The sequence below is a fragment of the Hypanus sabinus genome, chromosome 15 (assembly GCF_030144855.1).
Source record: "Hypanus sabinus isolate sHypSab1 chromosome 15, sHypSab1.hap1, whole genome shotgun sequence".
In the NCBI taxonomy this organism is placed as follows: Eukaryota; Metazoa; Chordata; class Chondrichthyes; order Myliobatiformes; family Dasyatidae; genus Hypanus; species Hypanus sabinus.
This window is the reverse complement of record NC_082720.1, coordinates 39,373,099-39,389,097: the sequence shown is the minus strand read 5'-3', so window position 1 is coordinate 39,389,097 and position 15,999 is coordinate 39,373,099. Positions and strand designations below refer to the sequence as shown.

General features: G+C 38.8%; 1 protein-coding gene across 1 annotated transcript in view; it reads right to left on the bottom strand.

Annotated features, from left to right (window-relative positions):
* cdhr2 (cadherin related family member 2) overlaps positions 1–15,999 on the bottom strand; it is a 125,824-nt gene that overhangs the window by 87,152 nt on the left and 22,673 nt on the right. Inside the window, exons 4-6 of the mRNA XM_059989905.1 lie at positions 14,051–14,190; positions 10,651–10,710; positions 9,092–9,172 (exon numbers count right to left, since the gene is read on the bottom strand). Of these exons, the coding sequence (XP_059845888.1) occupies positions 9,092–9,172; positions 10,651–10,710; positions 14,051–14,190 (281 nt within the window). The remainder of the gene's footprint in view (positions 1–9,091; positions 9,173–10,650; positions 10,711–14,050; positions 14,191–15,999) is intronic.

The window sequence follows — 15,999 nt, the reverse complement described above, 5'->3', positions numbered from 1 at the left end:
GGGGAGGCAGGAATTCAGATTTCTGGATCATTGGAAAATCTTTTGGGGTAGGTGTGACTTCTACAAAAAGAAAGGGTTGCACTTGAATCCCAGGGGACCAATATCCTGGCAGGGAGGTTTGTTAAGGCTGTTGGGGAGAGTTGCTGGGGGTGGGAACCGAACTGCAGGGACAGAGGAAGGGGTGGCTGGCTCACAAATAGAGAAAGCTTGGAGACAGTGCAAGAGGGTGAATAGGCAGGTGATTTATGAAGGGATACGCTCAGACCAATGGTTTGAGATGTGTCTATTTTATTATGAACAAAGCACATGTGCTTAGAATGTGGATCAGTATTTGGAGATACGATGTTGTGGCCATTACAGAGACTTGGATGGCTCAGGGGCAGGAATGGTTACTTCAAGTGCCAGGCTTTAAATGTTTCAGAAAGGACAGGGAGGGAGGCAAAAGGGGTGGGGGCATGGCACTGCTGATCAGAGATAGTGTCACAGCTGCAGAAAAGAGGAAGTCATGGAGGGATTGTCTACTGAGTTTCTGTGGGTGGAAGTTAGTAACAGCAAGGGGTCACTAACTCTACTGGGTGTTTTTTTAGACCACTCAATAGTAACAGGGAAATCAAAGACCAGATAGGGAGACAGATTCTGGAGCCATGCAATAATAACAGGGCCGTCGTGGTGGGAGATTTTAATTTCCCAAATATTGATCAGCATCTCCCTAGAGCAAGGGATTTAGATGAGGTGGAGTTTGTTAGGTGTGTTCAGGAAGGCTTCCGACACAATATGTAGATAAGCTTACAAGAGGAAAGGCTGTACTTGATCTGGTATTGAAAAATGAACCTGGTCAGGTGTCAGGTTTCTCAGTGAGAGCATTTTGGAGATGGTGATCACAATTCTATCTCCTTTACCATAGCATTGGAGAGGGATAGGAACAGACAAGTTAGAACCATAGAACACTACAGCACAGTACAGGCCCTTCAGCCCTCCATGTTGTGCCAACCCATATAATCCTTAAAAAAAAGTACTAAACCCACACTACCCCATAACCCTCCATTTTGCTTTCATCCATGTGCCTGTCCAAGAGGATCTTAAGTACTCCTAATGTTTTAGCCTCCACCATCACCTGGTAAGTCATTCCTGGCACTCACAACCCTCTGTGTAAAAAACTTACCCCTGATGTCTCCCCTAAACTTCCCTCCCTTAATTTTGTACATATGCCATCTGGTGTTTGCTAGTGGTGCCCTGGGAAACAGGTACTGACTATCCACCCTATCTATGCCTCTCATTAAGAAAGCATTTAATTGGAGGAAGGGGAAATATGAAGCTATCAGGGAGGAACTTGGAAGCATAAATTGGGAGCAGATGTTCTCCAGAAAATGCACAACAGAAATGTGGCAAATGTTCAGGGTTTATTTGCGTGGTGTTCTGCATAGGTACGTTTCAATGAGACAGGGAGAGGATGGCAGGGTACAGGATCCATTGTGTACTAAGGCTGTTGTAAATCTAGTCAAGAAGAAGATGGTTCATTTTGGTAGGTCAAATATGATGGCAGAATATAGTATTAATGGTAAGACTCTTGGCAGTGTGGAGGATCAGAGGGATCTTGGGGTCTGAGTCCATTGGATGCTCAAAGCTGCTACGCAAGTTGACTCTGTGGTTAAGAAGACATATGGTGTATTGGCCTTCATCAACTATGGGATTGAGTTTATTGCCAAAATCTAATGAAATAGAAACTTTAATTCAAAAAGGAAAGATTAAAAAATTCATTTCTTGTATGTATAATTTGATTCAAAAACAGGCAATTAAACAAGGAGTCCATAAGTCAAGACAAAAATGGGAAAGTGATTTGAATATTAAAATTGAAGAAAAAAATTGGTCAAGAGTATGTATTGAGAGTATGACAAATACAATAAATGTCCGGTTAAGATTAGTGCAATATAACTTTTTACATCAATTATATATTACACCACAAAAAAAAATACATTAAACCCAAATTTATCTGATCAATGTTTCTGATGTAACCAAGAAATTGGTACTTTTTTACATTCTACTTGGTCTTGTTCTAAAATTCAACCTTTTTGGACAAATTTAAGAGTTTTATTGGAACAAATTATTGGAATACAACTTCCACATAATCCAATATTATTTTTACTAGGTGATATTGAAGGGATAAAACCAATACCCAAATTGAATAAATATTAGAAAGAATTTATAAAAATTGCATTGGCAGTAGCCAAAAAGGCTATTGCAGTTACTTGGAAATCAGATACATATTTAAGTATAGATCGTTGGAAGAAAGAAATTTATAGCTGTATTCCACTTGAAAAAATTACTTATAATTTAAGAGATAAATATGAAACATTTTTGAAAATTTTGCACCTTTATTTACAAAAGACAGGATTAAATATATAGGTGCTCTGAAGATGAAATAATTGGTTATTTGGGGAAAGAAAGAAATATATATACTAAAGTTATTACGAACTCCATGGAGCATGTGGGGATCTTCCAATATCCAGGCACTCTTTCTTTCTTTTTTTTCTTTCTTTCTCTTTTTTTTCTATAGGGATGCTAGGGGGGAGGGGTTAAGGGGAGGGGGGGATGGGTAATATACATTTTTTCCATACTTTATTTTGTAACTACTTGAAATACAATAAAAAAAAGTTTATTAAAAAAAACTATGGGATTGAGTTTAAGAGCCGAGGGGTTATGTTGCAGCTATATAGGACCCTGGTCAGACCCCACTTGAAGTACTGTGCTCAGTTCCAGTAGTCTCACTACAGGAAGGATGTGGAGACCATATAAAGGGTGCAGAGGAGATTTACAAGGATGTTGCCTGGATTGGGGAGCATGCCTTATGAGCATAGGTTGAGTGAACTTGACCTTTTCTCCTTGGAGTGACAGAGGATGAGAGGTGACCTGATCGAGGTATATCAGATGATGACAGGCATTGATCATGTGGATAGTCAGAGGTTTTTTTTCCCAGGACTGAAATGGTTAGCACGAGAGGGCACAGTTTTAAGGGACTTGGAAGTAGATACAGAAAAGAGGCCAGGGGCAAGTTTTTTTTTTAAAACACAGAGAGTGGTGAGTGCGTGCAATGGGCTGCCAGAGGCGGTGGTGGAGGCAGATACGATAGAGTCTTTTAAGAGACTCCTGGATAGGTACACGGAGCTTAGAAAAATAGAGGACTATGGGTAATCCCAGGTAATTTCTAAAATAAGTACATGTTTGGTACAGCATTGTGGGCCTAAGGGCCTGTATTGTGCTGTCGGTTCTCTATGTTCTATGTACATTAATTCAAGTACAAGTTCAAGTATTTAGCCTGGCACAGTCACAATAACCTTCATATTCTCTTAAATAAGTTAAAAAATAATGACATTATTCAGAGTTCAAAGGTAGCTCAGTATTTTCCCTCTCTTTTTGCTCTACTTATTTAATTTATTTTAATATATACTTATAGTAATTTATAGTTTTATTTCTATGTATTGCAACATGTTGCTGACACAACACAACAAATTTCACAAAATTTGCCAGTGATATTAAACCTGATTCTGATTCTAAGTTGGAGGTTTGGACTATAACTTAGACCTAGACTTGGGTCTAGAGAATTTTTTTCAATCCCTTCATGATAAATTAGACACTTAAATCTAATCAAACAAATCTGGATTAGCAACACTACCAGCAGTAATTGTGGCACAAATATGAGAAAATCTGCAGATGCTGGAAATCCAAACAATACACACAAAATGTTGGAGGAACTCAGCAGGGAAGGCAGCATCTACGGAAAAAAGTAAACAGTCGGCATTTCAGGGTGAGACCCTTCATCAGGACCAGGCCCAAAACATCAACTGTTTACTGTTTTCCATATCCTGCCTGTCCTGCTGAGTTCCTCCAGCATTTTGTGTGTATTGCCTAACAGTAATTGTGGGCATGAAAGTTACAAATTGTTACTAAAATCTTTTTAGAAGTATATAATTCAGTGTATGCATGACATAGATGTGTTAATGCAAACCAATTTCTAAGCATGTATGGTTAACTAATATTGATTAGGAAATAAAACCTATGTAACCTATGCAGAAATATCACTATTATTATTCTAAACCTTAAATTAAGGGATTGAGTATTATATATGTCATATATTTAATCAAAATTGAAAGAATAAACTTTGTAATGAAAGACCACTTTGTTTAATATGCACTTCATAATCCCTACATTTTTCTTTGCTTTCTCTCTCTGTAACTGCTCCCATTCACTCATTGACCATATAACCTTATTTACATCTTATCCCCATGGCGACCTCAGTTTTACCCTATCAGAGACAACCCACTTCACACCCTTACCGCTGTTTAACCAGCTTCCTTTGTCTCCTCCCCAGATCAGACAAAGGATCTGAAATGTTAACTCCGTATCTCATTCTGTAGCTAAGACCTGACCCGTGTAAATTTCCAACATTACCTATTTCTATTATGGTTTAACACTGGCAGTGAGAAAGCTCTTTGAAACAATTAGCAACTTCTTAATTAGTGTGGTATGATTAAAAAGAACAAGGGTGCATTAAAAGAAATACTTCTCTTTGAGAAACTGATGAGTCATTTGATTAGGTAATAAAGGAGGTAAATGAGGGCAATGCCATTATAGTTGTGCGTATGGATTTCCAAAAGAACAAAGCCCACTCATTAAAACCCACACTGTCACTGAAGCCGATAGTTTCAAATGTGCACTGAAAGCATGGATACAAATTAATTGAGGAATAGAAAACAGGTTTGGCAAACAGAGGATCACAAATAACTGCTATTGGGACTGGTCGTCTACACTGATATTTGCTCAATGTTCAGTATCAGAAACTCTACTAGCATTAATGCCTTGAATTTTGAGGCATAGGTCCAATTTTGAAATTTGCATATGATTTAGGGGTACAATAAATGAGGAAAGTAGAATAAGATTTAAGATTTAACAGTAATAAGCCATGAACACACTACTGGAATGAGCAGACACAAATACACTTCATCATTCAGAAAAAAAGTCCAGTGATCTATTTGGTCAAAAGAATGAGGAAAAACAATCTACAACAAATGATTCAATTTTAAAGAGTGCACAAGAAGAAAATGCATTTGTATACAAACCTTTGACGAAAGGACAACCAAGTACAGATATAGAAAGTTGCTGCCAAATCTGTGTTCAGCACTTCTTGATGTATTTTAAGTTCAAGCATCTGTATATTAACTTATTTAGAGATACAACACAGAATAGCCTCTTCGCCACACCACCAACAACCCCCAATTTAGCCTTAGCCTATGCACTGAACAATTTACAATGACCAACTGACCTACTAACTGGTACCTCATTGGACTGTGGGAGGAAGCCCACACATTCCACTGGGAAGATAGACAGACTCCTCACGGTGGACACCAGGATTGAACTCCCAACTCAATGCCCCAAGCTGAAATAGTGGCATGCTTACCGCTATGCTGCAGTACCGTGCTTTTTGACTTTCAAACAGTAACTTATTAGTTCAGTTTTTTTTTCCCGGGAAATAGAATCATGTGATATAAACCTAGAAAGTCATCCCAGACATAAGCAAAATATCAGTTCACCTCCACATCCAACATTCTGTCCATTTCAGGGTACTCTACTGCAAAAGGATTATACAAGTGCTGGAGGGGAGAAAGTTACCAGACTAGTTCCAGCAATGATTCTAAACGGACTGGAGAAGCTATCCTCTACAGAGCAGAGAAATTTAACAGGAAATTTGATAAAACTCTGGTTTCCAGAAATAGAAAAGTACACAGTACATCCACTGATCTTAAAGGCCACAGGACAGGTCATAAGGTGGGGCACCAGGGTAGCGTCGCGGTTAGTGCGGTGCTATTACAACTCAGAGCATTAGAGACTGGAGTTCAATTCCAGTACCTTCTGAAAGGTTTTTACACATTCTCCCAATTACTTTGTGAGTTGCTTCCAGGTGCTCCAGCTTCCTCCCACAGTCCAAAGATGTACTGGTTAAGTGATCATTGTAACTTGACCTGTGATTAGGGCTCAATCTGGATAAGGCTGCAGCTCGTTAGGCTAGAAAAGCCTATTCCACATGCCATCTCTAAATAAAATAAGAATAAAACTAAAACACACACAATTAGAATGTTTTCTTTTATTAGTTGAGGCATAGAATATAAGAACAGAAAAGTTATGCTAAATGGTGGATACATCACTGTTTAGATTACAGTTTGAGTCTTGCATAGAATTTACATTACAGAAAAGAGAGTGCATGGAAGGTTCATAAAGAAGATTGTTGTGAGGAGGAAATATTGATTATTTCTTTTGGAATAGGGCAAATTGTAGAGAAACAATTAGAATATATATAATGATGATGGAAAGATCTGCTTTCCTTAGCAGAGAAATCAAAACTCAGATGAGATTGTTTTAAAGAATCTAGAAGAAGGAATGAAGAGGAAATAGGAAAGACTTTTATCATCCTGCAGTTAATAAGGGTCATTTAAGAAGGCATGTGGATATGTACTTGAAAAGCCATGACCTGCAGGGTCATGGAACTGGCCACTTGAAGGTGGAATTGAGTTGGCAGCCTTTTGTTAACTGGCACAGATTTAATGGGCTGCAAGCCTCCATCTGTATCTGGGCCAAAGAGGATAAACTCTGTAGGAAAATATTGCTTAGTATTTGTATGTACTTCCAAATGGATTGGTGGATATTCGTTCAGTGGAAATCTTCAGAACAGAATGAGATAAAGACCAAAAGGTGGAAACAATGATTATCGATATGAGGAAAGCACTGGTGATGGATAAACAAAATTGATTTTCATCCAGTTCCAAAACAGAACGAAACTCCAGGTGGACTCATTTTGTAAAGAGTAATTCTGTGATTTTACTTTTACTTTGCAAGATCAGTCACTATCACAGCTAATGTCAGCCAGTTAAAACTTGGTCCCATTATTTTTCTCTCTACACTGGGAGACTAAGGGGCAAAGTGATAGAAGTACATAGATCAAGGCAAATATAATGTTTTTACGTTTTTGGGAGATCAAATGAAAAGGAAAGGTACATTTAATGGCAAGACGCTTAACAATGTTGATGTACATCCATAGCTCCCTAAAAGCAGCCACACAAGTTGAAGGGGTGGTAATGGAGGTGAATTTGCTTTTACAACTTGAGGTATTGAGTCAGGAGTTCTGTTGCATTTTTATAAAACTTTAGTTAGGCTGCAAATAGATTATTTCATTTAACTCTAGTATCCCCCTTATAGGAAGTGTGTGCAGGTTACAGAGAAGATACAGAAGATGCTAGGATGCTGTCTGCCTGTGAAGAGAGGTTGAACAGACTAGGACTGTTCTCTCTGGAGCAGTGGGAGCTGAGGGGAGGTGTGATGGAAGTTTATAAACTTGTGAGATGCACAGACCAGAGTAGACTGCCAGTATCTTTTCCCCAGGTCAAAATGTCTAATACTAGAGGGCATGCATTTCAGCTGAGATGGGAAAAGTTGCAAAGGAGATGTGCATGCAAGGTAGGTTTTTACACAGAGAATGGTGGGTGCCTGCAATGTGCTGCCATGAGTGGTGATGGAGATTGATAAGACAGAAGTGTTTAAGACATTCATAGATATGCACATGAATACACAACAGATGGGGGATATGGAGCATTTGCACAGATGGGATTCGATTATTAGTTCAGCACAACATTAAAGTTTCTGTGCTGTACTGTTCTATGTTCTATATAAAATTATGATAGGGTTTTCCAAGGTGGAAATGCCAAACACTAGAGGGCAGTTTTAAGGTGGAAGGGAGAAGTCAAAAAAATATCTACAAGGCAAGATTTTTTGCACATAGAGTGGTATATGCCTGGAACATTCTGCCAGGGGGAGAGTATAAGCAAATATGATAGCAACGGTTAAGAGGCATTTAAACAGGAACATAAACAGGCAGGGAACTGAAGGATATAGACCATGTGCAGAGATGGGATTAGTTTTCATTAACATTGTGATCAGTACAGGCATGGTGGGCTGAAAGGCCTGTTTGTGTGCTTTGTTCTATGTTTAATCTGCATCCTTGTCTGCCTCTGAGACAATGGACAACGTACAGAGGTATTAAAGAGGTGCCACTGGTGATGTTTCTGTAGAGTCCTGCAAAATAAATAAGTGACCAAAGTCAGTGTCTTTTCCAGACCAACAGCCCAGGAATGAGGCTCTAATTACACTCCTTTTCACCGTTGAGTGGATCATGGCTACAGTGCCAGATTCTTGAAACCAACCCTTTATTTCAAGCCCTGTTTTTACAAGAAGTAGATGGAGAAAATGATCTAAGGGTATTTTCAATACCTCCATAAAAATAATATCCTCACCATCTCACGGGGATCCCTTGAACAAGAAGTTTCAAAAAGAAGAAGCAGCATTCATTACAGCATTATGAACTTTGGGTACATTCTTTAAGGATACAAATGAGTTTGGCATAAATGACAGAAGCAGTAGACCACTTACTAATCTACACATGTGCCTGTCCTGCTTTATTTTATTTCCTACTTTTTGAACGACTTATTTAACTATTTAATATATCTACTGTAATTCAGTTTTCTTTTTCTCTCTATTGTCATGTATTGTACTGTACTGCTGCTACAAAGTTAGCAAATTTCATGACATATGCCAATGATATTAAACCTGATTCTGATCTGTCAAGCCCTTCAGCTCCACCTGAGGCAGATTCTGCAGATCCCTCACCGGCCTCACCAGTCACCTCACACAATGCACTGGATTGGACAGCTGGCCATTCTTAACCCCAAGGGACTGCATAAGAAGAAAATATGTCTATAAAAGTATTCTAAGAGCAGTTAAATTTAAGTGATTCCATGCACCCACGTAAAGTTAAAATTGCAGTATTATGTTCCAATGCATCAGTGCGATTTTACCTCATGGGCAGTCATAAAGGCTCTCAGAGAAAGATTTCCCAGTTTTCTGACATTGCTAACTTGTGCTAATTTATAGCTAGTTCATTGTATCAATTGTGAGTGGATTTAAAGCCATGTCTAAGGAAAATATTTCACTCTTATTGAAACTTAAGATGCTGCAAAAAATTCAGAGGTAAAAAATGGATATAACTCACCTCAAAAATATTTTCCACATATGGGGCATTTATAAAAATAGGGGTGACATCATTGGCATCTTCAACAATGATTGTTTGGTCCTAGAGATGGAAGCAGGAGAAGTTACTTAACTAGAAATTATGGATCATTATACAGACAATCATTGTTTCAATGTTAATCAAAACTTCCTGGTGGATGATAAGCACTGGAGAATAAATGAATCAGAAAAAGATGTCCATTTTAAGCACAGCTTATCAAGCTCTGTAAGTTATATTGAAATGGCAGCAATATTTAAGATTTCTAAGTAAAGCAATATGAATATTCAAAGACGTACTGAAATGTTCTATTCTAATACAAACTCTACAACTTTATTGAGATTCGATTCAATTTACAGTTCTGTAAGTTGACTTAAAGGACCCTAATGATATCTGCAATTCTTGAAGACCCTCCCTTAAGCCTCTGCAACTACCCAATAGCTCATTAGCCCATCTTGAAAACCATGTATTTAGCAAATCAGCAACATATATAAAAAGATAAGAAAGTAGGATCAGGAATCAGGAACTCAGCTCCTGAAGTTTACACCACCATTCACTTCACGAGCCATAGCTGAAGTACCCCATTCTTCTATGCCATTTCTAATTTCTTCAGATGCTCTTGATTTCAATATCTTCCCATCCCAGGAATTAGCCTAGTGAATTTCTTTTGGGCTGCCATCAAAGCTAGTATATCCTTCCTTTAAAAAAAGGAACAAAAACTGTACTCAGAACTCACTACATTTGTAATAATACTTTCCTACTATTAAATTGCAATCTTCATCCAATAAAGGCCTAACAGGCATTTGCCTACCTAACTGCATTCCACACTGTACTCCTAAGGTTTTGCCACTCTTGCACAAACCTACCTAGATTTCTCTGCACTTCACATATCTGCAGTCTTCAGCTATTTCAATAAGTCTGCTTTATATGTACTTCTCAAGTTTTTTTATGTGTGTGGTGAACTACATTTACCTGTCTGGACATGCCCCCCCCCTGCTGACTGCTCCTGTGGCTCCCCCCACAGACCCCTGTATAAAGGCGATTGGAGGCACTGCTCCCCCAGTCTCCAGGATGTTGTGTGGTGGGCTCTGGCTGCTGACTGTGCTTTCTTCCAGCTAATAAAAGCCTATCTTGACTCACGTCTCAGAGAGTTATTGATGGTGCATCAATGTGATATCTTTAAAATGATCACATTTTTAGTATAAACAATACTATTTCAAAATTCAACAACAGAAAACAAACAAATAATGTAAGTAGTATAAATGTTAATCCCTTATCAATCAGGCGAGATGAGTTTCCTAGGATTCAGAAGCACAGCAAGAGCAATTGTGTAGTAAGTTGGATGAGTTTAACTTCGACCAATCAAATGTTTTAAGTTTGCACACTGCTTAAAATTATTTCAACAAAAGCTTTAATTTCTGGATTTGTACATTTTGCCATATACTTAATTGTGGAAATATGTACATTTTAACATACTCATTCAATTCAGTGTTAGATTGTTTATTCAAACATTTTGATCCTTAAATAAATTTAACAAAACTTACCAAATGACTTGTATCCAGTCCACCAGTGACAGAAATGGTAACATACATAAATCCCTTGGTCTTGTGTAAAAAAATAAAAGAGAAGAATTTAGCTGGAGCCAACTTAAGATTTTTAACTTCTTTCATTAAATTTAGAATGTCGAACTTCCGTTGTGATAACATATGACTGAACTCACAGATACTTACAATCTTGTTGAACTAATATTTAAAGCAGTTTGTAAGTGATATTGATAATATTTAATAGGTTGCCAATCTAAGTAATCACCTCACAAATGGAAGAGAGCTAACACTTCACAGGTTTGGAAGGTAATCTCTTGCCTCATACCTTCTCTCCTTTGATCCAGAAGCTCAGAGCCTGAAGTCCCTGCCTCACAGTTGCTTCACGTGAACTTGGCAAACACTAGTGGCTGCAGGCATCCCATCAAAATCAATTATATAAGGAAAGTAGTTGAAAATTGCTCTTCTCATGTTGACTGGCTTGCTAAATATTCCCAGCATATTCTCCAGCTAAAATTGATAGTGCTATGAAGAAGATGGCAGATTTTGGCCCATTACCTCGTGTCAAAATGGCGATATTGGTATCTTTGGGCAAATTGTCACCAAGTCGGTAAATCTATTCGAACTGATTATGCTAGTAGTATTGTTGCAGCCCATCAGTTAACTGGTGCAGGAGAAGGGACTCAGAATATGAACTGAGACAGGTGTTTAGATCAAGGCTAGGATCACTGAGATGTGGGTCCAAGGTAGCTGATGCAGGAAGTAAAGGAGATAGGCAGTTAGTCAGTAATGTGGCTGATTATAGAGATCACTGAAAGGATTAGATTGAGCAAGCAGCAGCAACAACTTTCTTTAACTTTGCAAAGCGAAGATTACTTATATGCTCCCCAGCTCCACAGTCAGCTAAATCACATTCCCTGCTGAGCCTAACAAATAGTTTCTTTAAGCATATCAAGGCAAGCCAATCTTGGAAAATGATTTTGAACAAGCGTGTCCTTTTTAAAATGTGAATTTTAACATCTGTTGCAGTCAGCAGTAAAGAAGTTATCTCTCCCTCCTGAATTTGAAAAGGGATGACCTTCCAGCTACCACAAACACAAGAAAATCTACAGCTGCTAGAAATTCAGAGCAACACACACAAAATGCCGGAGGAACTCAGCAAGGCAGGCAGTATCTATGGAAAAGAGTAAACAGTCGACATTTCAGGTCAAGACTCTTCATCAGGACTAACAAAACATCGACTGCTTTTATCCAAAGACACTGCCTTGCCTGCTGAGTTCCTCCAGCATTTTGCGAGTGTTGCACTTCCAGGCATGTTATCTTTTATAGCCATAACACAAACCTTTTGGAGTTTAGGTTAGGTTCGATTTTGTCATTTTAAAAATATGGATAGGTAGATGGACAGGAAAGGAATGGAGGGTTATAGGCTGAGTGCAGGTAGGTGGGACTAGGTGAGAGTAAGCATTCAGCATGGACTAGAAGGGCCAAGATGGCCTCTTTCTGTGCTGTAATTGTTATATGTTATATGGTTATAGTTATGAATCTGAAGATCATAGGTTAAAGTCCTTTCTAGAAAGATTTTCCAAAAGCTAAATTAACATGTCAAATTTTAGCCTGAATTGCTAACTTTACGTATTGCTAATCCAGCATACATCCCAAGCTAAGCAAAAATTTCCTTCAATCGCTGTGAAATGCAAAGCCATTGCCTTTTGTTCCTATCAAAAACTGCTTCCCAGTCACCAATTCCATCCCTCTCCCAAACAGTTGGCTAAAACTGAACCAGGGTGTTAACCACCTTGCTCTTATATTTGACCTCAAGATGAACTTTGAACCCTCCCATCACCTGTTTTCACATCTTAATAAAGACAAATACAAGCGCTGCCAAAGAAAAGGGAAGAAGACAGCCAAAGCTTTTGGAATGGAGTGGTGACAAGAAAGAGACTGTAGTTAAAAGTATTAATTTTAATTTTAAAGAAATATGGGGTATAGTAGATTAATTGAATGAGCTGGACTGTAGCAAATGGATTTCAAGGCAGGCCAATGTAAAAATACTGAGAAATGATAGCTTAAACAATGCTCTAAATCCTGAAGTGCTAAGAGGAGTGGAAATCCAAATAGGCCTGGGAATCCACACAGAGAATATTCAAATAATCAAAAGCAGTAATAGAAAGTCAGCATCCATATTCAGGGACAGGTGTACTATAAACTTTAACGGTCATTGACTTCAGGAAGGATGGTGGTGTTCATGCTTCTTTTTGTATCAGTGATGATGATTTTGGGAGGGTTGAGAGCTTCAATTTCCTAGGAGTGAACATCACCAAGAGCCTGTCCTACTCCAACCACATAGACGCCACAGCTATGAAAGCTCATCAACGCTTCTACTTTCTCAGGAGATGAAAGAAATCTGGCATGTCCCCATCGACTGTCACCAAATTTTACAAATGAACTATAGTAAGTATCTTATCTGGATTGCATCACAATCCAGGCATCTGTGCCGCATGCGCAAGAAACGGCAAAGAGTTGTGGACACAGCTCAGCACAAGGCAGATGCCAGCCCCCTTCCATAGATTTTGCCTGCAAATGTCACTACCTCAGTAATGCAGCCAGCAAATCGAAGACCCTAACTAACTCAGACATTCTCTCTTCTCCTCTCTTCCATTGCGCAGAAGATGCAAAAGCCTTTAAGTGTGAACCGTCAGTTCAAGAACAGCTTTTAACCCACAGTTACAAGTCTATTGAATGGTTCCCTAGTATGTTAATACAGATTACTGACCTTACAATCTACCTTGTATTGATTTTAATTTTATTGCTGATCAGCATTGACTGTAACTGTCACACTTTATTGTGCATTCTGTGTTTTTGTTGTTCTATCTCAGTGCTCTGTGTAATGATTTGATCTTTATGAGCAGCATGCAAAACAAACTTCTCACTGCACCTTGTGACAATAATAAACCAATTCAAATTCCAATTACAAGTTACATGCTTAGTTTACATACCTCTATTGTTAAAATACTTCACAGACAAATGCTCTCCTCAGCAATGGTAGTTGGCCCAACTGATAATAAAAATGTGTTCATATACAGTGCATGGCACAATGGTCACAAAAATACACAGAGAGAGTTAAAACAATGACTAAATTTTGCAGCTGCTGTCTTTTAGTTGAAATGGAAGAATCCTGTATATTGTGGTTTCTTTATAACCTTTGATTCAATTATGCTTTGCAGACTTTCTTCTATTCTAAGTGATGTTCTTACATCATTTACATAAGGCATAGATGTTCCACATCTTTACATAAGGCATATTTTATTAAGCAATAAGCAACAATCTTTGAATGCATTCAAATCTTCAGTTAAAGTTAGTTCATCCAATATTCAGAGATTGTCAAGGCACATTTCTAAGTTACCTCACAATCCAAATTAATTGCAATCCTGACAATGCCTGTGTCTTTTTGTACATTGAAATACATTGCATCTGGTCCAGACATTGAATAAGTCAGCTTGTCATTATCTGCGTCAGTCGCAATTATTTTATACGCTTCTGCACCTAGAAAAACAATAAAATTAACTATTAATTTTTGATGTATTCAGTTAAGTTATTTTAATTGATTCAAATATCATATATATTTTTAAGATTTCAGGACAGAAAATGTACATTGACACAATAACACGCATTTTTCCCCAAGCTGCACTTCCAAACCAATCTAACTGGCCATCCCGTAATCTCAAAAACCACCCTGTCCACTTACAGTATTTTAAAATATGACTGGCCAGGAGAAATTTGTATTCCAGGAATCTGACATGTGCCTTTATTTCCATCACCATATAATCTGGTTGCTAAGCCGGCTTCAGAGCTGAAGACAAGTCCAGGTAATGGGCCCTCTCCCAGGGAGAGGTAGACAGGGAGCAGGAAACCAGGAGTAGAAGTAGACCTGGTTGTTTCCATTGAAGTTCCTTCCTTCCTGTTCCTCCACTACAACAAGTAAAAACCAATTCCTCAGCAACATACACAAAATGCTTGGAGGGACTCAGCAGGCCAGGCAGCATCTATGGAAAAGAGTAAACAGTTGACGTGTCGGGCCGCGACCCTTCATCAGGACAGTTTCCAATTCCTCATCCCTTTTTCAATTTAACAATGTTAAAAGTGCATAGTTAAACCATAGGAGCCTAATTTACACTTTAAAGTGGATTTTAGGATGTCGCTGCTGAATTTAAGAACATACACAAGCCCTTGGAATGACTGTATTTAATGCTATACTTGAGATGCCACAAGCTGAGTCGACTGCAATGAGATAGTGAGGACAAATGGAGAACTGGTACATTTCCTCCTATTTCCTGCTCCCTTATCCTTCTAGATAAAACAGTGACAGAAACAGCAAAGGAATTCGGGAAATGAAGTCAAAACATGCTCCGGCTGTAACTTTTCACCACTATCACTGAATGTCCTTCCTCATCTGTCAGCTGGCAGACAAGCAAGCCTCAAGTCATAGCCCATCAGCCTCTTGTCTGACCAACTTACTCCCTTGTCCTCGGAGACCAAGCTAAGGATCGTAAGCCCCTAGCAACTGAAGGTCTTGAGGTGGCTTGCTCGGCCTGATTCATTAACCATGCTGCAGTTTGCATGATACTCTAACCACAATCTTGGGCTCCATCCTTTCCTGATGCTGGTGTGATAATCCCCGTGCAGCACCGTACAATTGTCCTGATGGCTATGGGTATATTCCTCGTATTGAAAGGAATGATGGCAGTGGCTTTACAAAGTGCTGGTGACGATCCCTGACTCAGGTCATCAGACTGGTTTGGTGGTGGGTTTCAGGGACTGGAAAAAAACCTGTAGGTGTAAGAAAAGGAAAAGAGGGAGCCACAAAGCCAGATATTATCTTGGATTTATAGAGAAATGGAGGGCAGAGATTAACACAGACCGAAACTTTTGATAAATTCTAGTCATGGCTGGTATGGCCTTCATAGAATGTACAGACAGACAGACAGACATACTTAATTGATCCCGAGGGAAATTGGGTTTCGTTACAGTCTCACCAACCAAGAACAGTGTAGAAATATAGCAACATAAAACCATAAATAATTAAATAATAATTTAATCATGCCAAGTGGAAATAAGTCCAGGACTAGCCTATTGGCTCAGGGTGTCTGGCACTCCGAGGGAGGAGTTGTAAAGTTTGGTGGCCACAGGTAGGAATGACTTCCCATGACGCTCAGTGTTACATCTCGGTGGAATAAGTCTCTGGCTGAATGTACTGCCGAACCAATACATTATGGAGTGGATGGGAGTCATTGTCCAAGATGGCATGCAACTTGGACAGCATCCTCTTTTCAGATACCACCGTCAGAGAGTCCA